At 40.5% G+C, this 25,394-nt stretch overlaps 1 protein-coding gene across 2 annotated transcripts in view; it reads left to right on the forward strand.

The window, feature by feature from the left end:
- Nucleotides 1-2,287: 2,287 nt before the first annotated feature.
- Nucleotides 2,288-25,394, forward strand: part of LOC138995101 (UDP-glucuronosyltransferase 2A1-like) — a 48,612-nt gene continuing 25,505 nt past the window's right edge. Inside the window, exons 1-2 of one of the 2 annotated variants that reach the window (XM_070395489.1) lie at nt 2,288-2,370; nt 12,716-13,488. In XM_070395489.1, the coding sequence (XP_070251590.1) occupies nt 2,317-2,370; nt 12,716-13,488 (827 nt within the window). In that variant the 5' untranslated portion in view covers nt 2,288-2,316. The remainder of the gene's footprint in view (nt 2,371-12,715; nt 13,489-25,394) is intronic. The other variant, XM_070395481.1, reaches the window with a different exon arrangement.

The raw sequence follows: 25,394 nt of genomic DNA on the forward strand, positions 1-25,394 counted from the left end.
AAGTGGAGACCTCTTTCTTGGAGAGGCACACTGAAACCTGGCCTTCTCTGATTTTTATTCAGTTTTAGATAAACATCTTGCCCTCAGTAAAGCATGGCAAACAGGTAGCAGATAGATGGTTTCTAAAGTCAATAAAGATCAGTAAAGATCCGTAAGGTTCAGTAAACATTCACTTTGAGGACATTAGGTCAGGAAATTGCTTCAAGCAACCATATCTCATGACAGAACAATCAGTGCTGAGCATCAGCCTGCTAACACCCAAGGTCCTTCAGCCTTCCGAGTTCCTTGGTGCACTCTTATGACAGTGTTGGGAAAGTGGTGACTTCCCGCAAATCAAGATATATCTTGATGAGGGCTCTTTGGATTCTTGTTTGGCACTCTTTTCTCTTCTTAGATTTTTGTGTTCTTTTCCTTCACCAGGTTTGTAAAGTTTTCAATCATTATTTTTTTCAAATAGGTTCTCCATCTCTTGCTCTCTTTTCTCATTCTGTTACTCCTATGATGTGCCTGTTGTTATATTTCATGTTGTCCCAAATGTCCCTAGACTATCCTCACTTTTTAAAAATTATTTTTTTCTTTTTGTTCTTCAGATTGGGTGTTTTCTGATACCTTGTCTTCAAAATCACTAATTGGAACCTATGTTTCATCTAGCTTGCTGTCAATTCCTTCTAGTGTGTTCTTCATTCTAGATCAGCCGTGGGCAAACTACGGCCCGCGGGCCGGATCCGGCCCGTTTGAAATGAATAAAACTAAAAAAAAAAAAAAGACCGTACCCTTTTATGTAATGATGTTTACTTTGAATTTATATTAGTTCACACAAACACTCCATCCATGCTTTTGTTCCGGCCCTCCGGTCCAGTTTAAGAACCCATTGTGGCCCTCGAGTCAAAAAGTTTGCCCCCACCCCTGTTCTAGATATTGTATTCTTCACTCTGACTGGTTCTCTTTTATGGATTTTACGTGCTTTTTATACTTACTTTCTCTTTGTTTAAATTCTCATGGATTTCATCCATCCTTCTTTTAATTTCCTTGAACATCCTTATAACAATTTTTGAACTCTCTATTTGGTAGCTTGCTTGCCTACATTTTATTTTGTTTATTTTGGGGCACTTTATACTGTTCTTTTATTTGGAGAATATTTCTTTGTCTTCTTATTTTTGGCGCTTCTCTATATTTGCTTCTGTGTATTAGGTAGATATGCTGTGTCTCCGGTCTTGGCATGTTGTCTTTATGTAGTAGGTGTCTGTGGGCCTCAGTGGCACAGTCCCCTGGAATGTCCCTTGTGTGGGTTATGTGAACTCTCCTATTGTAATTTTATCTTGATTTCTGGTGGTCTATCCACGGATGAGGTTGCCTCTCTGACTAGCTGACTATGAGAATCAACCCTAACCACACTGTGAGTTGTTGTGCAGATGCTAATCCCAGAAATCAGAATTCACTCCAGCAGATTCTAGTGACTGCTGAGATCTACTTTTGTATGTGCAGCATATAGATCTATTTGGGTCATGCTCTGATGTGGTCTGTATCCTGCCACCAGTTGTGTTGATTCTGGGGCCATTGGAAAGGAACTCCAGTGCATTCAATGTCAGGCATTGCCTGTGTCTGTCCATGGGCCACCTGTTTGTAGCTACTAAGTGATCCACAGTTTGTGGGTGCTCTGCTGGGCATGGCTATGCATGGCAGTGGCCAAGTTACACTCCGAGGCCAATTTCCACCAGTACTGAGCATGGGAGCAGGTCAACAAAAGGCCCAAGGCACCCAAAATCTGCCTCTATCTGCTAGCTGACAGGCTCCATCATTGGAAGAGCCTCTTGTAGTAGTACACAGGTTAAGTGAGAACATGTTCTAAATGAGGCATCATGTAGGGGTGAATTGTGTTCATCAGATTAATATGGGTTCAAACTCCCTGCCAGTCCTAAGTCTGAGGACACTCAGCAATAGTCTAAGAGCATACCCAGGCCAGCTGCCAGCAGTTGGGTGCCCACAGAGCTTTGTGGTAGGATTGAGTGTCATAAAGTCATCAGGGTGAGGTCAGCAATGTTTATTAGTCCCAAACAGACCAAAATTTAGCCATGTGAAGGGAGGGCTTTGCACAGAAACGGGGTGTTGATTGGACATGCGAGGGAAATATGACCCTCACCCAAGAGCCACACAACTTTGTCTTTCCCAGAGTTTGCATATATCTGCTCAAGAGTCTTCCAAACGATTTTGCACTGTGGGCTCAGGCTGGCCACAGCCAGCTAACAATATTCCTGAGTGCAAGCCTAGCAGGGAGGGGCCAACAGGATTCAGGAGAGTGAAGCTAGTGTTTACCTTATGGTGAGACAGTGCTGCTGTGGTATACAGACTGGGTTGCTGCTGCTCTGGCAGGTAAGTGGGGGGGAAATGGTCCCACTCTAGAACCATTCAACTCAGTGTTTGGTACCCTCTGCGTTCACCCTCAAGAGCCTTTCAAAAAAGTCTATACTATGGGCTCAAGCAGCAGACTCCCCCACAGTGCATGATCGTGACTAGGCAGAGCAACAAGGAGTCCGGAGTTCCTCCAGGCTGATGCAATATGTAGCGGAGTGCTTGACACAGAAAAGATGGTGGTTGTGGGCAGTGTGTCAGAGTGACTCAGCTCAGGGACCCTGACAATTGTCCCTTCAGCTCTCTCACCGGAGCCACACAACCCAGTCTCTCTTTGCACAATCTTAGTCCACTCTGAGGTATGCTCCCTCTGATGGAGTTCAGGGAAAGTGAGTGCAAAGCAGATTTTGTATGTTGGCCCTTATAGAGGGCACCTGCATTTCTAGCAGACTCCTGTCCCTCTGTGACGAGCAGAATCTCCACTGATTTTTACAGCCAGATGTTATGAATGCTCATCTTTCTGGCTCCAGTGCTTCAGACTTGGGAGCCCAGAACGGGGTTGAGGCCCCACACTACTTAAGGGGGACCTCTGCTGCTGAGATGTCCCTCAAGATTCTCAGCCACCACTTAAAATCTGTATGAAATTATTGTCACATTTGTTTGCCAGTTAATATAATAAGTGTTCATGTTCTATTCCAGTACTTATGACAGTTTGGGGACTCTGTGGCAAAAGACATACTAACTTTATTTTTTTTTTCCTCCTTTAAAATAGTTGGACAGCCCTAGCTGGTTTGGCTCTGTGGATAGAGTGTCGGCCTGCGGACTGAAGGGTCCCGGGTTCAATTCCGGTCAAGGGCATGTACCTTCGTTGCAGGCACATCCCCAGTAGATGGTGTCAGGAGGCAGCTGATCGATGTTTCTCTCTCATTGATGTTTCTAACTCTCTATCCCTCTCCCTTCCTCTCCGTAAAAAATCAATAAAATATATTAAAAAAATAAAATAGTTGGACAAAGAAACAATGATAACTAGTGGCCCGATACACGAAATTTGTGCATGGAGGGAAGGTTGTCCCTCAGCACATCCTGCACCCTCTCCCATCTGGGACCCCCTCGGGTGATGTCCTCCTGCCGGTTTAGGCCCGATCCCTGCAGAATCAAGCTTAAACCGGCAGTCGGACATCCCTCTCACAATCTGGGACCGCTGGCTCCTAACCACACACATGCTTGCTTGCCTGATCGCCCCTAACCACTCTGTCTGCCAGCCTGCTCACCCCAAAGTGCCCTCCTGCCAGCCTTCTCATCCTTAACTGCCCCCCCTGCTGGCCTGATCACCCTTAACTGTCTTTGCCTCAGCCCCGTCACCATGGCTTTGTCCAGAAGGACATCGAGAAGGACTCCCGAAAGGTTTCCTGGTCTAAAGAGCATATTACCCTTTTATTAGTATAGATGTTTAATAAAAATTGTCTGCAGATTATGCTAACACTGGAAGTGAACCACTAATTAATTTTATCTTAATCACCACTATTGGTGTACTCTGTAGGTGTAAAATTTGGCTTCCAGACTTCAGAAACATCCTAGATAGCTCTGAGGTCTTTGGCCTTGCTCTGAAGTTACTGGCTGCCCAAGTTATCACTCGAGGTGGTGAATTTTTCTACATTGTCTTGGTCTTTTTCTGGATCATTTTTATTCAGTTCCTCATTTGGCCTATGATCCTGGCCACATATTGTTGGCTTTATAGCTTTTGTAGGTTTTCTTGAAGGGGTAGGAATTTTTGGAAAGGCTCCTTTCCTTGAACTCCCTTAAAGACATCTTTGCACCCCCATGGATGTCTTTAGTACCTGGAAGGACAACAGAGTGAGCGCAGAAGGACATTGGTTTGTGAGGAAATGGCTGGGATGAAAGGGAAGAAAAGTCTTCATGAGAAAAATTATGGGGTGAGGATGGAATCTGCCAGGCAAGACCAAGGAGTCTTGGGGATATGCCACTAAAGAAGAGGAGGAGAAGTTTGGGTGTGGTCCTTGCATCCTGGACACTGGACCTGGGTTAACCGGGCTTCTTCTTCTTTTACCTTCTTTTGGTGAATGGGGTTGGTTGTTACATAACTGTGCTAGGATTCTTACAAGTCACAATGGTCTTCAAAACAGCACAAGTACAGGAAGCAAGATGTTGTCCTTTCTGGGTATTTTCTTTCTTTAATATTGTGTAATGGATTATTTATATTTACATATTTCAACTTTATATATTTTAAATGTATATGTTTTATATATAAGTGAGTTTTATGCATAATCAAATTTATTTATTAAAAAGGAAATTTAAAGTTTCTCAAAAAAATATTGTTGTAGCATCAATAACCTATTGTGGTATTAATAAGTACTAAACTTGCTGCCTTTTGTACAATTAATTACAGCACATCTTTTACTATCATCTATGATAAAAAACATTTGTATATACTAGCTTCTTTTCAAATATATTCATTTTTCTTTGAACACACCTGATTTCACAAATATATGTATCGTAGTTTTAGGTGTAGCTTCTCAAAAATTTCCAGAAAGAAATTAGTCTTTCAGTGATGTTAAGCTCAAAATAATTAAAATCACAAGTTTGGGCCTTCATTTTGGAAAAGTCTTTTGTTTACAACCTTTTTAAAACTTTATGGTCAACAATCTCTTCATTTCACTTTATAATTTCTTTATTTTAAGTTAAATTTAGGAGCACAAATCTAAAATTTACCTGGGCAGTTTGAGAAATCGCTTAAGACTGGTCAAATTACTGTGCTGGGAAACTGGAGCTGGTGCACTGAATCAAGAATGTGCAATCATGCTCTCCCTGCTGAATGAGGAGACACAAGGCACCACCAGAGGTGGCAGGTAGCACCTTCAGCATCCAAACTCCCACTTTGGGGCAATGAAATCCACTGGATCACTTGGATTGAAGGTGCGCATTTAATACACTCACACAATGGAAATAGAGCCATAGGATTTATTACTTATAGATCCCAGAAGTGGAGGTCACTGTTGAGCCAGGGAAAGGTAGTCCTCCATCCAGATCACATGCCAGCAGGAGACAGAAACAGGCTAGCAAGCACCTATGAGTTATGAGGTGGCTGGGGTGGAGATCCCTAACTTTTCCTAGTCTTAACTCTAAGCGGTTATTTTAGAAGGTGCCCCGGGAAAAGTAAAATGGAATTCATGGCGAGCATTTATCTAAATGTCCAGATTCTGGAGGTGAGCTGGGTTTAGACTGTGAAATGCCTTGGCAGAAAAAGAAAGTTGTTCTTTCTCAAAAGTTGACTCTCGTGGCAATTGACTCCATGATGCCTAGCCACTAATCTTCAGGGAAACTCACAGTCTGGACAGTGGGGATATTAAAGCCGGGGCAGGGTTTTGGTCACCCAACAAATGCATTATTTGAAAAAAGCAAAAATGACACTCACCAATATCCATAGGCAAATGAGGGTTTGAAAACCTGTTCTTAGCCCTCAGCCACATCCCTTTTGTTGGGGTCCGGCCAATCAATTAAATCAAAGCCCTTGGGTAATGGTAAGGTAGGTATTTAATTTAAACGTGGGTGAGATTATGTAACACTTGTACTTATGGGGCCAACTTTTGTATATGTGTATACATTTGTCGGAATTTTTAGTATTCATATAATAGGTGGTACCCTTTGTAAGCACATACACTTTTACTTTTATCTAATAGGTAATCTAAATCTCAACAGTTATCCCGAACGATTCATACTAAAGAATCATGTTGCTGCTGCATTAACGCTCTTATGTAACAGACCAATGTGTTCAGCCAGGATGGCTGACAGGTTGATGTTTGCCTTAATGATTTTGGCTGCATCTCAAGTGTGTTGGCAACTACTCTAGTCCCAAAACAATGGGGATGGATACTGCATAATTTTGACTTGAGAGGGGAGAAAGGGAGACAATTGGGTGTCCTGCTCAGTGATTTGTAAGGGTAGTTAGTCCCAGGGAGACTAAAGTACTTAGTTTGGACAGACAATATTTCCCAAGGGGCCAGCACAGAGTAAAAAGCATTGGTTGAGGTTAGAAGTGCACGTTTGGAGAGCCAGGTATGTGTGTGGCCCCAAGGCACTGGGCTCAGGATGGACATCAACTGTGTGCTCAGGGAAGCCAGAATAAATTAGGGTTCTCTCCAGATGGCTGGGCCACAGGGCCCAAGACCACAGGGATTGTGCTTTTTGGACAAGGTATAGGTCATATTCATGTACTGTTGGTGCCTGGTCAGATATGGAGGACTCTGAAGGGCATATGGAGGCTCCTGCCAGGTGCCACTTACTGTAAGACAAGTGTCCTGCATGGGAACTATTGAATACCATAGAGAACATAAGGCAAATTACAGGGTAGCATGGGTGCTTTCTATTGGGCAAATGGGGACAGGGTCAGTAAATCAGCTGGGTAGGCCACTAACTTGGGAAACAGCTTTTATTGATCCCAGCAATTAAATAGGCACCCCAAAATAAGCTCTGGTTTCTGCTCATTGTATAAACATATTAAGACTATTGGAGTCTCACCCGGCTAGTGTTGCTCAATGGTTGAACCAGGAGGTCACAGGTTTAATTACTGGTCAGAGCACGGGTTGTGGGCTTAATCCCCAGTGTGGGGTGTGTAAGAGGCAGGTGATCAATGATTCTCTCCCATCATTGATTTTTCTCTCTCTCTCTCTCCCTCTCCCTTCCTCTATGAAATCAATTTTAAAACAAACAAACAAAACACCTATAGAAGTCTTAAACAGAAGCAAAGATTGTGGAGCCCTGAGCAGTGACTGTGGGGAAGGGTGCTGTGAGGTGGTGTAGGTCCTGGAGAGTTGTAGGTGGAGGGCTTTGTGGTAGCAGCATCCACAGTCTGGGAAGGGTTTTCCCAACAAAATTTAAATTCACTAACTCCCAGGAGGATGCATAATGTGGGCCAATCCAATGGGTGTGATGAAGGCAAGCAACTAAGTGAAGTGTTTTGGGGCCCCTTAAAGTTGTGAGACTTGACACATACCTTGGCTTTCCAGAGCTCAAATGTGAAGCAGAAAGCAGCTTGGCAGTTAACCTCATACTCGAGCAGCACGCATTATAGTAGGTAAGGGGGCTCTGGGGTAAACACATAGTTAACTCTACAAAATGCCACTCACAGGGTCATCAGCAGAGAATTTAGACAAATGTTCAGTGTGACACCCAGGTTCTGGGCAGAGCTCACCATCATTAGCCACTGAGTCTTCCTTGGTGACATCTCTGTCAAAGAAGGTTTTGGAGGCAGCATGTAGGATGAGGTTGTCCCCTGATGTCATGGGCTGGGGCACTGCCATCTCCAGTGTTGCTGCAGGTGGTGGGAGCTGTCCCAGGAGGGCAACTGAGGGTTCAAGCGGTCTAATGAGATCAAATAGATTTGGGACACTCTCATTAGGTTTGCTTGCATTTTGACAGCATTTACTGGTATCCCAAAAGTCTCAGTAAATTTTGGGGTCCTCAGGGGTGCACCTTGCAAATAATTGGGCTATTATTTCCTCCAAGGCATAGGAGGTCTCCATCCATAATAGTAAAGGTTGGAGACACATGTGAAGCTTTGGTTTAAAATAAATTTAATTCTGTGCTCCTGAAAATTTAATGCTTGGCCCTATATTACCAGCGATTGGTTTGAACTGCCTAAGTCTATCAGACAAATAGGATTGAAATTAGGATAATGTAAGCGCCAGTGCTCAGAGGTCAGGATATTGGTGACTCTTGGGCAGGGTGGATGGCTTTTAAGCAATCATGACACTGCTCCCATTTAAGATACTGTAGAGGGCTTGAATTGCCTGGATAGTATCTACACCTGGTGGCATTTTGGGTGCAGGGGAGTCTGACCTTTAACGGCACCCAGATAATAGGGTGGATATTCAAGGCAACACTGGAAGCAGCAATAAGCAGAGTGTAATGCAATGCCACAGATCACCAGAAAGCAATGGTTCCTTCCCAGATAGTGAGCCACATGCAGGTCAAAGGCATTGTATAAGGGTACAATCTGTGCCCACAATCCCACCCTCCTGGCCACCAATTGTGTTGTGAAGCCAGAGTTGATGTATTAAATTAAATATAAAGATGATGACCTGCTGAATGAGGAGGCACAGGGGGATGAGTGTGTGCATGGGAAGTAAAATCCTAGGAGTTGTTTTAATTGAAGGTGCTGTTTCAATAGAAATTTCCACACAATGGAAATAGAGTCACAAGATGTATTACTTACAGATCCCAGAAGTAAAGCTGCACACTTAAGCTAGGGGAAGGACAGTCCTCAGTCCTAGGTTACAAACCAGCAGGAGATAGAGGACAGGGTAAGAAGCACCTACCACTTATAAGATGGTTAGGGTGGAGGTCACTAATTTTCCCCAGGTTTAGCTCTAACTGATCATTTTTAAAGGCACCCTGTGAAAAAAAAAAGTGGAACTTATGGTTGGTATCCTAAGTTCAACTCCTTATCTAAATGTCTATACTCTAGGTGTAAGTAGGATTATCTACACTAATAAAATACAAAGATGCTAATTGACCATACCTGCACTATGCCCAAGCCATGCCCATCAGCCAATCAGAGCAACTATATGCAAATTAACCCAATCAAGATGGTGGCCGGCAGCCACGGAGCTGTAAAACGCAGGAGGCTTGGTTACCCCGGCGATGGAGGAAGCCAGTGCTCAGAGGTCAGGATATTGGTGACTGTTGGGCAGGGTGGATGGCTCCCCTCTGGGGAGCGGGCCTAAGCCGTCAGTTGGACATCACAGAAGGGCTCCTGGACTGTGAGAGAGGGCACAGGTCAAGCTGAGGGACACCCCCCAGTGTACTAATTTCATGCACTGGGCAGCTAGTCATACTATAAAATGCCTAAGCAGTAACTGAGTAAAGCAAAGTGGCTTTTTCTCCAAAGTTGTTTTTTTCAAAGTCACAATTACTGAGATATTTTTTTAATCAAAAAGTTTGTTTGTGTAACACACTGTACAAAGTTTCCTTTGTACACACTGCTTATCACTCATGTCCAGATACTTATGTTAAAAAACAAACTGCAACTATGTAAATTTTATAGGTCTTACTGGCTTTATTCAACAATTCATGATTCGGGCAGCATCCCATCTAGCAAATAGAAAGGAACTCAGATGAGTATCAAATACCATACCTCTAACGAAGATTTGCCTTGTAGTTGATAACGTGACATGATACACTCCAATGGGGCACTCTGTCCCGGTCGTGAATGCTGACAACTTGAAAAATAAAGGCCAAAGTGAGGCAACAAGCATTTATTTGAGGTCAAAACAAACTGAAATCCATGGGGATAAATTCAGGAGGGAACCCAAATTGTACCCCAGTTATGGGGGTGAAGGAAAGGGGTTTTTATGAGAAAGGGAAGGGAAATAATTACATAGATAGAATAGAGGAATTTATATTGATGCTAAAAAGCTAAGTTACTTTTTAACTATACATGGCTTGTTGCTGATTAAAAATGTCAAAATCATCAGTGCTTGTGGTGAGGAGGTCTGCTTTCCTATTAACTTTACAAACAATTCTTTTTAAGACAATGTTGGTTTGGCTCAAGTCCAAAGGTTATTTGCTCAGTTCAATAATTTGAAATGTATAAGGAACAAGATGTGCAAGGGATGGTGGGCTCTGTTTTTGAAATGGCTACATTTATATCAATTTTCTCAACACAATAGGCTTTGGAGTCAAAGAGCCTTAAGGCAGCTACCATCAGTTCCTTTCTTATTTTGTTCTATGAACTTACCAAGTTACTCAGCTTTTCTGACCAATATTTTCTTCTTTGATGTGGAAATAATTATCGTTTGTAACTTATTGGATCTTTTTTTAAGTGCAAAGTAAATGACATTAACATATTTACAACACATTGCACAATGCCTGATAGGTAGTAAGCAGTTAACAAATGTTAGCAACTATGAAAGGCTGAGTCTAAATGTGAAGTTGTTGTTATTCACACAGGCCAGCTGGCCTTTTGAGCAGCACTTCCCACAGAAGCATGCTTGACTTAGCAAGTCTCTTCTAAGAGCTCTTATTTACCAGTAGCATTACCCATCATCTCAGACATATGTACATATACACAGTTTATTTACTTATATGCCATTTTTCTCAGTGATTTATTAAGATAAAGTAGTAATAAATATTATACTTACTAGGGGCATGATGCATGAAAATCGTGCACGGAAGGGTAGGTCCTTCAGCCCGACCTGCACCCTCTCCAATCTGGGAGCCCTCAGGGGAGCCCTCTCCAATCCGGGAGTTTTTGTCTGTCATTGCAATCATATGAGCAAATTGTCTGAGACCCCAACAGAGTTTGGTTTTGTGCTCACAGAATAGTAGAGGTCTTTTTGTTTTCTTTGCTCCATTGGTGAAGATTTCCTAGAAGTTGCAGGATATCTTCCTTTTAATTTTTCCTCAACACTCTGACTTTACTTATGTCTCTCACCTATGCTTTCCCTCCATCCCCCACCCATAAAAGTAACTTGCTCCGGGCTCACTTTCTCTAGTGTCTAGGAGATCACGCAATGCAATTGCCACCAGAACCATGATTCCCAGCATTCCTGGTGCTCCCCGTGCTCTGGGCTTCTGCTTCCATTCCAGGGGCTGCCACCAGAACTACAATTCCCAGAACTGCTGGTGCTCCCCGTGCTCTTGGTTTTCGCTTCCAGTCCAGGGGCTGCAGAAATGAAAAGGAGTGGGAACTTCAGCCTCCCCAAGGCTGGTCTGACAGGACCAGACACTTCAGTGGCATCCCCGGGACCCAGGCCGTCGGTACCCGCAGTGTAGGCTTAGAGCGGCCGGGGGCGGGGAACGCCCAACCCTGGCCACTCCATGTCTGTGCACGTGTGCATTGCCCGCAGGCCCGCCATCTTTGTCAGGTTAATTTGCATACTCTCTCCTGATTGGCTGTGAGCGTCACAAAGGGGTGGTCAATTTACATATTTGTCTATTATTAGTATAGATTGTGTTTGTACTTCACATTTTAAATCTTCTCTTTGTAATAATCTTATCCTATCTAATAAAGAGGGACTATGCTAATTGACTGCCATGCCCTTGCAAAGATGGTGGCACCCACAGCCAATAAGGAGGGAATATGATAATTGACTTCCCTGCTCTCAAAGATGGTGGCATCCACCACCAATAAGGAGGGAATATGCTACTTGACTGCCCTGCTCTCAAAGATGGCGGCGTCCACCACCAATAAGGAGGGAATATGCTAATTGATTGCCATGCCTTCAAAGATGGTGTCACCCAGTCCCCTCAGCCCCCCAGCTGCCCAGGGCTGGCCCGAGGCACAGGCAAGCCTCGGATGGCGGCTGCCCAGCTGCTCAGGGCCACCTGAGGCTCAGGTAACCACGGCCGGCTTAGGCTTACGTTGCTGGAAGTGGCAGCAGCAGAGGTGTGATGGGCGTCACCTTCCCCTGATCACCAGGTTGCCTCCTGCCCCTGAGGGCTCCAAGACTAAGAGAGGGGCCAGGCCGGGCTGTAGGATTCCCCCTCCAGTTAATGAATTTTTGCACTGGGCCTCTAGTCTATTAATAACTGGTAACTACAATAATAGGATCTGGAGAGTATTATACTAAGCAAAATAAGCCAATCAGAGAAAGACAGCTATCACATCATGTCACTTATATGTGAAATAAATGAACAAAATAAATTGACGAATAAAATAGATCCAGAGACATGGAAGCATGGAATAGACTAACAAATGTCAGATGGAAGGGCCACGGGACTCAGGGGGAGAGAGGTGGGGAAGGGGGGAGAAATTAACCAAAGAACTTATATGCATTTATGCATAACCCATAGACACAGGCAATAGTGTGGCAGGCCTAGGGGGAAAGGGGCAGGAGTAGATGGGAGAGGGTTAATTGGGAGGAAAAGGGAACATCTGTAATACTTTCAACAATAAAGATATATTTAAAAAATAATAACTTTTGCTAATGTTACTATATAAAATGTATCAAATATTGTAAAACCTATAGAATTAGCATCTCTGTGTACTAAGCTAACTATAGGGTTTGCATCTCTACATTTCATGTCACATCTGAAGTATCAGTTTCCAGGTCTGAGTGTAGAGTTCAGATATACAGTGGCTTCAAGAAATCAAATATAGTAAGAATTTAACAATTATGAGATGCAAAGAAAGGGTTGAAAGATTAAGTTTAAGAAAAAGAATCATAACTAAAGCTAAAGCAACAAGTTGACAAGTACAACACACGTTGCCCCTAAACCTGTAATTATCATAAAATATGAAGCTACCATGACTAGTAACAGTTAGTAGAGAGAATGCTCTTAAGGGTATCACTGGTTTGAATCAAGCTGAAAAATAATTTGTCTTTCCTTTTTGTTTTAAATGCAGAGAAATTTGTCTGCATCACATCTCATCAAATTTTCTATGTCAAGCCACATCATGTTAGAAAAATCCATTCTGCTGTTGTCTCTTCAGATAAGTCTCCTGGGAGTCACTCTTGGTGGGAATGTTCTGATTTGGCCAATGGAAGGTAGTCATTGGCTTAATGTTAAGATAATTATAGATGAGCTGATTAACAAACAGCATAATGTGACTGTCCTAGTTGCTTCTGGTGCACTTCACATCAAGCCCACTTCCAACCCATCTCTGACATATGAAATATATAAGGTGCCCTTTGAGAAAGAAAATGTGGAAGAAACGCTCCGTAAGTTAGTTTTTACATGGATGGAAAATAAACCATCTCCTTCAACCATTTGGAGATTCTATCAGGAGATTGGCAAAGCCTTCATGGACTTCCATGCACTGAGTAGAGAAATCTGTGATGGTGTTCTCAAAAACCAAAAGCTGCTGGAAAAGCTGAAGAAAAGCAAATTTGATGTCCTGGTATCGGATCCATTATTTCCTTGTGGTGATATAGTAGCTTTAAAACTTGGAATTCCATTTGTGTACACCTTGAAGTTTTCTCCAGCATCAACAGTGGAAAAACACTGTGGGAAGACACCATACCCTCCTTCCTATGTTCCTGCTGTTTTATCAGAACTCACTGACCAGATGTCTTTTACTGACAGAATAAGAAATTTCATCTCCTACCATCTACAGGACTACATGTTTGATACTCTTTGGAAATCATGGGATTCCTATTATAGTGAAGCTTTGGGTAAGTAACTTTCTTTGTATTATTTAAATTAAAACAAACAGAGCTCTTTTTTGTTTCCTATGATAATTTTTAGTCATACATATTGATAACTATCTCTTATTACCATTTGTTAACAGTAAAGGACATAAAATGCAATATGCTTTGCAACTATACTTTGTTGTTTTCTAATTTTATGTACTTGAAGATACCAATTACATATTTTTATGCATAACATACGGAGACAAATACAATTTTTAATTTAGGACTTGATTCCCATTTACATATTGCAATAAAAATAGAAATCACCTAGAAACTTTAGTGGTGTGGGTGAGGGGGGGTGGGAGGGGAGCTGAAAGAGATTAAGCTTTCTACAAGCCCATTATTAAATAGACCTTTGTGTCTGTGTGTGTGTTTAAAAGACACATGTATATGAATAATCTCTGATCATTGCTCATAGCCTTCCTACTGTTTATCAGGCACTCTCTTGGATAGGGAGGTACAACAAAGACTAAGATGAAGTTTCTAGCTTCAAGGATTTCACAATCAAACATAGAAACCCTATCTAATAAAGTTGGAATATGCAAATTGACCAACACTTCATGACAAAGATTGTGGCGCACACAACCAATAAGGAGGGAATATGCAAATTGATGCAACAAAGATGGCGGAGGCCCGGCTGGGATGCTTGCATCGTCAACATGGCAACGACTCAGGCATTCCTCCTCACCTTGGCCACTCCAGGCCTCTGGGCAGCGCATGAAGTCGGAAGGTGATTCTGGGCCAGATCAAAGGTGGAAAGGGGTCTCCAAGCCGGAGCAAAGGCATAAAGGCAGCTCCGGGCCAGATCGAAGGTGGTGCCAGCAGCCAGGGGAAGGAAGGCCTATTCTTGCACGAATCTTCATGCATCGGGCCTCTAGTTAGACATGAAAGGGAATATTTACAATATGAATGGCATGGATAATGAAAATATATATAAAGAACAGAAACAGTATAAATGAGATAGGCAGTATATGACAGGACAGAGAGGTACTCTGAAAAACTTCAGAGTTGAGACAATACACAAGGAAATGTTTAAATAGTAAATATGAATTTTCCTGAAAATGAAGTGTGTGGGGAAAGAAACAGTGTGCCCAATATTGTGGAATCTAGAAATAGCACATGTGTGATAGGTATTATTGATGAGTCAGTATTTAGGAAGGTCAAAGTATAAGGTGCAGAGGTATGGGATAAAAAACTTTGAAGATGTCAAGAATGAATGGGTTACATAAATATTTTCCTTTTTTAAAATTCTTTATTGTTGAAAGTATTACATATGTCCCCCTTTTCCCCATTGACCTCTCCCAGCCTGTCCCCACCGCTAGGCCAGGCCTTTATCCCCTTATTGTCTGTGTCCATTGGTTATTCTTATATGCATACAAGTTAATTGTTTGATCTCTTCCCATCCATCCACCCTCTCCTGCCTTTCTTCTGACGTTTGACAGTCTGTTCGATACTTCTGTGTCTCTGGATCTAGTATGACATACAAGATTTTCCCTTGGGATGAGAACTTTTAAGATTTACTCTCTTAACAACTTTAAAATATACAATACAGTATTATTAACTAGTGACCATGCTGTATATTATATTCATGCTAAGCATCTTGATTTGTATCTTAGAAGTAACTGGGAAAAATCTGAAGGGATGTTTTATGACTAGATTTCATCCTATATAATAAAAGCCTAATATGCTAAGTGTCCTGTCGTCCATTCAACCAATCAAAGCATAATATGCTAATGATATGCTAAGGCCACTCAATTGCTCACTATGACGTGCACTGACCACCAGGGGGCAGAATCTCCAACCGGTAAGTTAGCTTGCTGCTGGGGTCTGGCTGATCGGAACTGAGCGAGACAGGCCTGACCTGCCCTGGAGCCCTCCCACGGTCCCTCCCCAGCTGTCCAACCTCCCGTGTCCCTCCCTGGCCCCGATAGTGCATGTGTGGGGTCCCTTAGCCTCGCCTGCACCCTCTTGTAATCTGGGACCCTTCAGGTTGAGGGACCCCACTGGTGCATGAATTCGTGCACCAGGCCTCTAGTTTTATATAAAATATATGGACAAATGTGGACCAAGAGTGGACAAATGTTAGACTGTTCACTACTGCATCACTTCAGGAAACATGTTGGGAAAGCATGTACTACTGAAGTAGCTTATGAACTAGAAAAATAATGCAGATGGGAATATATAGTAACACACTCAGAAGAGAAGGCTCTGGAAAAACAATTTCTGCTTACATGTGTGACTTTAAAAAGTAATTAAGTTTCTTTGTACCTACACTTATTCATCCCATTTCAAACAGGGCTACTACTAAAAGGACTATATTAGTTAACCAAAAAGATTTTTAGAAGATAAAATCTGTTCAATTAGTATTCATTGTTTATCAGGTAAAATTAAAACAAACTGATGGCTAATTAGTGAGAGTGTTATAAGGGATGAGAAAGAGATTAAATTATTTATTTTTAAATTGAGATATAATTGACATATATTAATGTCAGGTATACAGCATAATGATTAGATATCTATAATAATAAAAGCATCCTTCCAGACAACCTTCCAGATGAAGCCGGGGCTACAAGAGAAGCCCGGGTCCCAGGTGCAAGAGGGAAGATGGTGCCAGCATACAGGGGAAGGGAGGGCTACTCTTGTACGAAATTCATGCATCAGGCCTCTAGTTTGTATATATTGCAAAAAAATGATCACGAAAATAAGTCTAGTTAACATTCATTACCACACATAGTTACAAGTTTTTCCCTTGGGATGAGAACTTTTAAGATTTACTCTCTTAACAACTTTAAAATATACAATACAGTATTATTAACTAGTAACCATGCTGTACATTATATTCCCATAACTTATTTATTTTATAACTGGAAGTTTGTACATTTTGACTCCCTTCACCGATTTTGTCCATCCCCTACTCCCACCTTTGGCAAATACCATTCTGTTCTCTGTATCTACGAATTTGGTGTGTTTTTGTTTTTGTTTTTATATTTCTTTTTTTTTGAAGCTTCCACAAATAAGTGAAATCATATGGTATTTATCTTTCTCTGTCTGATTTATTTCACTTAGCATAATGCCCTGAAGTTCCATCCATGTTGTTGCAAATGATAGGATTTTCTTTTTTTATAGATGAATATCTCATTGTATATATAAACCACATTTTCATTATCTATTCACCCATCATTGGACAGTTGAGTTGTTTCCATGTCTTGGCTATCTATACTAATAAAAGGGTAATATGCTAATTAGACCAGGTGTCTTCTGGATGTTCTTCCTGACAAAGCCACGGTGGCAGCAGTTGAGGCAGAGGCTGTTAGGGGAGATCAGGCCAGCAGGAGAGAGCAGTTAGGGGCGATCAGGCCGGCAGGGGTGGGCAGTTATGGGGCAATCAGGCCAGCAGGCAGAGGCAGTTAGGGGTGATCAGGCAGGCAGACAGGTGAGCGGTTAGGAGCCAGCGGTCCCAGATTGCAATAGAGATGTCCAACTGCCGGTTTAAGCCCAATTCTGCAGGGATCAGGCCTAAACAAGCAGTTAGACATCCCTTAAGGGGTCCCAGAATGGAGAGGGTACAGGCTGGGCTGAGGGACACCATTCCTGTGTACAAATTTCATGCACTGGGCCTCTAGTTGTAAATAATAGGCTATGATCATAGTGGGCCAGACATTTCTTTGAAACAGTGATTTTCTCTCTTCTTTGGAAGTATACTCTAGAAGTGGAATTGATGGATCGTTATGGAGTTCTAGTTTTAACTTTTTCAGTAATCTCTTTAAAGTCATGCAGGGCATAATAATGTTGTGGTCAACAATGAACCACATATAGAAGTCTGGTCTCATAAGGTTATAATGGAGCTGAACATTTTCTATCGCCTAGTGATGACAGTAGTAGATACTGTAACATTGTAACACAATGAAATAGTCCTGTGTTTGTAGTCATGCTGGTGTAAACAAGCCTACTGTGCTGATAGTCATATAAAAGTAGAACACATAAAAACATGTACAATGCATGATACTTGATAATAATGAACTCTGTTACTGGTTTATATATTTACACAGCCATACTTTTAATTGTTATTTTAGAGTGTACTCTTTGTACTTATTTTAAAAAAAGCTTGCACCCTGGCCAGGTGGTTCAGGTGATTAGGGCATGGACTTGATAAGCCAAGGTTGCGAGTTCAGATCCCACGTCAGGGCACATACAAGAAGCAATCAATGAATGCAGAAATAAGTGGAACAATAAATGGATGTTTCTCTCTCTCTCTCAAAGAAAATGAATTTTTAAACAATGCTTGCTGTAAAACAGTGTGCCATGTTACACTAGCAGCAGCCTCATACACCTTGTGTTTACTGCATCTCTTGATTGCATTATTTCTCTTATGCTTGATTTTATCTCAATTTTTTAAAATATAAATTTAGTGAAGCCAAAGTGTAGCATTTAAAAATTCACAGTCGTGTACAGAAATATCCTAGGCCTTTACATTCACTAACCACTCACTCAGTGAGTCACCCAGAACAGCGTCCAGAGCTGCAAGCTCCATTAATTGTGAGTGCCCTACACCAGTGTATCATGTTTTAATCTTTCGTTCTGTGTTATCACTGTACCTTTTCTGTTTAGATATATATTTAGATACACAAATACTTACCCAAAAAGGGTAATTAACCGTACCTCCGCTACGCTTCCCATTGGCTAATCAGGGCTATATGCAAATTAACTGCCAACAAAGATGGTGGTTAACCGCCAACAAAGATGGCAGTTAATTTGCATATGTAGGTGCCAAGCCACGGACTGAGGCATTAGCCCCAGCAATGTTGATGGTGGCGGGGAGCTGGGGGTGCGCTGCCCAGGCCCAAGGTTGAGCAGGGGCGGAACTGGCCAGCAATCGCTGCTGGCGGCTGCTGGTGGCGGCAGGGAGCTGGGGGTGGGATTGCACAGGTCTAATGACTTGGCCAGAGGCGTTAAGCCTGGGCAGGGGCCAAGCTGGCAATTGGTGTGAACTACAGAGGAAACACCTTTTCTGACTGCTCATTGGCTTAGCTCCCTGTATGCCACTGGTAATATTCTTGGTAACTAGGTAATAACAATCCAATAAGGTGTTCTAGGGTTTTTCACCACACTCCTGGAGATAAAAAGGAAGGTCAGCTGATGGAGGGCTAAGAAATGTCATATCCTGCCCTAGCCGGTTTGGTTCAGTGGATAATGCCTCGGCCTGCTGACCACAGGGTCTGGGTTCAATTCTGACTAAGGGCATGTACCTAGGTTGCAGGCTCCTCCCTGGCCCGGGCCCAGGTCAGGGCTCATGCAGGAGGCAACCAATCAAAGTGTTCCTCTCACTTTGATGTTTCTCTCTGTCTTTCCCTTTCTCTTCCACATTCTCTAAAAATCAATGGAAACTATCCTCAGGTGAGGATAAAAAAAGAAAGAAAGAAAGAAAGAAAGAAAGAAAGAAAGAAAGAAAGAAAGAAAGAAAGAAAGAAAGAAAGAAAGAAAGGAAGGAAGGAAGGAAGGAAGGAAGGAAGGAAGAAAGAAAGAAAGAAAGAAAGAAAGAAAGAAAGAAAGAAAGGGAGAAAGAAAGAAAGGGAGAAAGAAAGAAAGAAGGAAAGAAATGTTATATCCTATGAAAGACACATCTTGAAAATGCCTAAAGAAAGTTGTCATTTTTCATGGTGAAGGGACTGGAGTCTGTGTTGATGAAAACACCTTGATGGCTGCGGCGAATGGCAGTAGCTGCAAGAGCGGGGTGATGGGGCTGGTGCCTTCCCCTGATCAGCTGGGTCGCCTCCCACAAAGGGAGGCCAGACTGTGCGTTAGGCCTGCTCCCCAAGAGGAGCAGGGAGTAGGACATCCCCTGAGGGCTCCCAGTATGTGATAGGGGGCAAGTTGGGCTGAGGTACCTCCCCCCTCCAGTGCACAAATTTTTGTGCATTGGGCCTCTAGTTGTTTATAATTACCTACAGTATTCAGTCAGAAACATGCTGTATAGGCTTGTAGCCTAGGAGCAATAGGCTATACTGTATAACCTAGGTGTGTGGTAGGCTACACCATCTATGTTTGTTTAAATGTACTCTATGATGTTTGCATAACAACAAAATTCCCTACAATGGATTTTTCAGAATGTATACTCATCCTTAAGTGGTATATGACTCTACTGTCTTCCAAAAGTGCTATACCAATATACATTCCCACCAACAGTGCACAAGGGTTCCCTTTTCTCCATATTCTCATCAACACTTATCTATTTTATAACAAGTGTGAGGTGATATCTCATGTGGTTTTAATTTGCATTTCCCTGATGATTAGTGATGTTGAGCACCTTTTCATGTACCAGTTGGCCATTTGTATATCTTCTTTAGAAAAGTATCAAATCTTCTGCCCATTTTTAATCACATATTTTTGCTAATGAGTTGTATGAATGTTTATATATTTTGCATATTGACACCTTATCACACCTATGATTGGCAAATATTTTCTCCCATTCAGTAGGTTGCCTTTTCATTTGTTGATGGTTTCCGTTGTTGTGCTGATGCTTCTTTAGTTTTATGTCATCCCATTGTTTATATTTGCTTTTACCACCTTTGCTTTTGGTTTCAAATCCCATAAAAGTCATCATTAAGACCAATGTCAAGAAGCTTACTGCCTATGTTTTCTTCAAGGGATTTTATGGTTTCAGGTCTTATAATTAGGTCTTTAATCCATTTTGAGTAAATTTTTGTGTCTGATGTAAGATAGTGTTCAGTTTTATTGTTTTGCATATGGTTGTCCAGTTTTTCCAACACCATTTATTAAAGAAACTTTCTTTCCCCATTGTATATTTTTGGACCTTTTTTCATAAATGAATTGACCATATAGGCATGAGTTTATTGGTAAGGAATGTCTTAGTGTTAGTTCTAGTTGCTGCATCACCTTCTCTAGATATGTTAAATAATTGCCCCCAGATTAAAAAATGGACTTTCTCTTGGAAATGTAAACAGAGACCTATTTATCCTGTCATTCAGATAGAATAAGCATAGCTATTATGAGGGTTATAAACTATCTTATGATAATAGCAGTAGATAGTCAACATCATGGTGCTAAAAGTGAAAACTAGAGGATGACGAAATTGTCATTATATGAGCCAATGAAGCTGTTAATATTTCAAAAACTCTTTAATCTCCTCATGCATGCAGTAAACTAACAGTCCCATCGAGTCTGTGCAGTGTCTCAGTTCATAAAATAGAGGAAAGTAAGTAGAGAGTTCTTTGCTCACTAGATATGTCCCCATTTTTATCTCATTATCTAAACTTTTATCAATTGCTTCTTCTCAACCTTGAAGTAATGGCTATCATGGTTACACTGCTCCTATTCATCCTGGTGAGATTATCCCCAGATAAACCTTCCCCATGCTGGCAGTCTCAGTATCACACGTTCCATTGTATTGTGCTGGTAAGTTAATGCTGGTAATAAAACCACTCACAGGAGACTAATACTCCTTAACAATTAGTTCATGGGAATGTAATGAAGATTTCTAAAAATGATACTAACAGTCTGATTTTGATAATATCATGTTTCTAACTAAATTATACTTTTCTGACTTAGCATGACTATTTAAGTTTGTTTTATTAAAACACATCCTTATTGATGCCCAGGGACATTGAACACTCATACTCAAAACACCAGGAAAGAAGCAATAGCACTGACATCGCAGAGTAATTTATTTTTGTGCAAGGCTTTGTACATGTGATAAATGTGAATGATAAATAGAACTCATGTGTAAAAATAACATTTCCAATTTGTAATTTGAATTTACTTTTGCTTTAGCTTGATTGCTCTAATCAAAGTCATTGCAAAGAATCCATATGCATTCAGGTCTCAGGCTGTCACACTTGAGTAAATAAACAAACAGACACTGTAAGATTAGTTTTCTGCAGTGTCATGCAATTAGAACCTCAAAGTGAGTCCTTAATCTTTGCTAATTGCTAGGAATTGGATATTATAAAGTCAAATTACTTCTTTTATTTCAAGTCATGGTTATTTGGCTCAGACTCCTGGATATCATTTTAGTAATAGCAGTTAACATTTGTTGATCTCATCCTGTGCCACAGACATTGTGATAAGTGCTTCATGTGTATTATATCTCTTTATCCTTGCAATAAATTTGTGAAGAAAAAAACTACTATTACCGATAAAAATGTTGAGGCTTAGAAATATCAAACATGTTAAAATAAAGTGATATAGCTACCAGTTTGAGAAAATAGTTTTCAAAGACTTAAAGAAGTCTTTCTGACACCAAAGCTTCTAGAAAATTTTTTCTCTCCTTTTAAAATTTCGGGTGCAAACGTTAGCAATTATTTAGAATATTTTTGGCTTAAACTTTCTTGGGTGCTTTCTTCTTCCTTTCAGTGCACTTAGCCTTTGAAATCTGCAGTTCTAGTTCTCATCTACTTCAGTTTGCTGACTGGAATTTAATTGGGCCATGTTATCACTAGGGAACTTGCTAGTCCCTTAAGCACAAGTCTCTGATTCTGTTGCCTGGAGAAATTTGCCTGAGGATAGTTTTGAGTCTTAAGAAAGCTTCTCTTTAAAAGAAAGAAAAACCTGCTACAGATTTCAATATATTTGTTTAAAGTTGAACCAGGTAAATTTTGTTTCTAAGTTTGTATTAACAACAAAAATGCCACAAAAATTAGGGAAACATTTAAGGAAGAATAATGTGGCATTTTAATGACAGTAAAAAATATTTATAATCCATAAACATTACCTATTGCTACCAACAGTTTTATACTTTGGCCACTATAAAAACAAACAGGTTTTTATTTGTATGAGTAATCTTTATATGTTAAAATTTCATAAATACCTAATGTAGTATTATAAATACTTAAATGAATGATTTCTGAGAATGCCATCTATAATAACAATAAATTATCTTGCAAATATGTTAATTTAAATATAAAAAAAAGATCTTCAAAAAAGAAAAAATTATGATCATAACATTTAGATTTTTGCATGAACTTAGTCACAGACACATGTAATTAACATAAAATAAAGTGATAGAAATTAAACAAATTTGAGTTTGTATGTTTCCAAAGTGTATTATTTATAGTAGAGTGAACATTTTATATATTTATTTAAAATTTTATTGATTTTTTTAGAGAGAGAAAAGGATAGAGAGAGAGAGAACACTAATGTAAGACAGAAACTTCAATCTTTAGACTCTAGCATGCGTCCTGACGGGGAATCAAACCTGCCACCTTTTGGTGTACAGGACGATGCTTCAACCAACTGAACCACCTGGCCAGGTACACTAAACATATTAAAGGAGCTTCTCTTTCTGTTCTTTATGAGCTTTCTTTCCTTTATTTTTCTATTTTTTCTTCCCTGCATATATTTCCCTATAGATATATCAATACTATCCCAGGTATTAATTAACAGCAGGAATTAATAGTTGATTCCATTAATGGGACTCTATTACAAAGGCTATATTCAAAAGATTGTTATGTTACACTACCGTTGGCCTTCCTCCCTCCATTAATTTATTTTCCTTTTCTCTCCCTCTCTTTCTTCATTTTTTCTTCCTTCCTTTACTCCCCATTCCCTCCCTTCCATCCTTCCTTCCTTCCTTCCTTCCTTCCTTCCTTCCTTCCTTCCTTCCATCTTTTCTTCCTTTCCATCTTTTTTTCTTTGTGTAAAAAGTATTTACTGAACAACAACCTAGTCTCTAAAACTTTCTGTGTATTGGGAATACAAGAGTTAGCAAACAAATTAAAATCTCTATCCCCATAAGCTTACATTCTAGTAAGAGGAGACAAATGATAAATAAAATAAATATGCAAAATATATAGAATGTTAAAGTGTAATATATGCTGTATAGTAGGTTCTGGAAATAGGATTACAATTTTAAATAGGATGGTCAGGAAAGGTCTCTAATGAAAGGGTGACCTTTGAACAAAGACCTAAGGGCAGTGAGGGTGACAGCCAACAAGCTCCCTGGAGGAAAAGCTCTCAGGCATAGATAAGAACAAGTACAAAGACCTGTGTAAGCCATACATGCAGTAACATTTTTACTGTAATTTAACATTAATCGTATCCATCACAAGTAGGATTTGCATATGTGTATTTTTTCTTTCCTTGATGTTAGAATATTCTTCATCCAATTTTCCAACCCTTAAATTTTTGAAATTCTTCACAGAATTGGTCTAGAGGGAGAATATTGAACATATCACATATATAAATAAGACATATGCAAGTTAACTAAAATTTTCATATACTTTTGAAGATATGGTAATTAGAATTTTGAAAGTAAAATTTTGTTTTAATATTCTTTATGATGCAATTTAACTATATTTTCTTTACTTCATAATTCCAAATTTCATATGCCTCAAAAATGTATTCTTCTGTAAATTTAGATGTTAGTCACATGATTATTTTCTAAGACATCCAAAATGTGTTCAATAATAATTTTCACTACCCATATATGTATCACATGCTGACTATTGTAGGTACTGAATAAGCTAATAATGGGATTACAAAAGGTAAGATTTTGCAGGGTCTTGAAAAGAACATAAGATTCTTAGTTCAAGTTGAACCTGCTGTGTGATCTCAGACAAGGCCAGGACAGATTATATAATGTATGAGAAAGCATGTTCCCAACTTCTCATTTCCAAAGGACAATCTATTTCAGAAATCACACAGGTTGAGAAATTCAGTGTAGTATTTACTTAAATCCTTCATGCTCCTCATGTTACTAAACCTATTTGAATTATATTGTCAGGAAGAACTGGTATAATCCAATTTGTCTTTTGTTTTTAATTATATTTTTAAAGTATTAATGACACCTGGTAACTGTAAACTGATCATAAAATAGGAGGGGCACCTGATATTTAATATTATTATTTTTGAATACAGGAGATTTAATAATATGTAAAATTTCTGTGCAGTTTCTATTTCAATGGTTGTGCTTCACTTCTGTGGGGAAAATAAACCAGAAAAACAGTATGATTAATAGTGGTAAAGAAAACCCCCAATATCTATATTGAAGGAAAGAGAAGGAAATAATAAGGAAATATATAACTGCACTAGTTAAAAAATCCTGTTTTATTTATCAGGGAAGAGGTCCTAAATCTTATTGAGGAAGCAAGTAAAAATGATCATCAACTCAATTTTAAATATGTTACTAACACTTAAGGAACAGGCATGTTTACAAAATATGACATCACTGCTATTCATTTCCAAGAATGAATCTATTGATAAATCTCACCCAGGTGCAGTGTTTCATGGGGCACTTTCAGATTGCACTGATCTCTTCCCGGACCCTTGAATTGAGAGATATCCCACACAACATATAGATAATTCTTATGTGCGTAGGATTTGGGACTAGCCTTTGCTGTACCTATAGTAAGTCAAGGGCTTGAACATTGCCGTGAAAATAGCTAAACAGTAAGGCAACTTGGATGGCCCCACTTTGCCTCTGTCTTGGTTTCCCAGTCTTCTCTCTTCCCAAGTTTACTGCAGATCAGGAGAGCAGAAAGCTAACTTATGCACTACTTGGCCAGTGTAGCTTACTTTTACCTGTCAGTACCATGTTGGCTCTATGCTGGCCTCTCTTTCCATCTATGTTAGATAAGTTTCCTAGAAGTAATGCTACCTATTCCAGCCCATGGAAACAAAAAAGCCTCTGAAAATTTTCCCCCAAACCCACTTGCCTAGAACTGGGCTACATTACTCCCAACATTATTTACGTACTAGAGGCCCGGTGCACAAAATTTGTGCACTCAGGTGGGGGGGAGTCCCTCAGCCTGGCCTATGCCCTCTTGCAGTCTGGGACCCCTCAGAGGATGCCCACCTGCTGGCTTAGGCCCGCTCCCTAGGGGATCCGGCCCAAGCTGTCAGTCAGACATCCCTCTGGAAGCCCAGCAGCCCTCGGAG

The sequence above is a fragment of the Myotis yumanensis genome, unplaced genomic scaffold, assembly GCF_028538775.1.
Source record: "Myotis yumanensis isolate MYYU_CA2020_CCGP unplaced genomic scaffold, mMyoYum1.0.hap1 SCAF_1, whole genome shotgun sequence".
Taxonomy (NCBI): Eukaryota; Metazoa; Chordata; class Mammalia; order Chiroptera; family Vespertilionidae; genus Myotis; species Myotis yumanensis.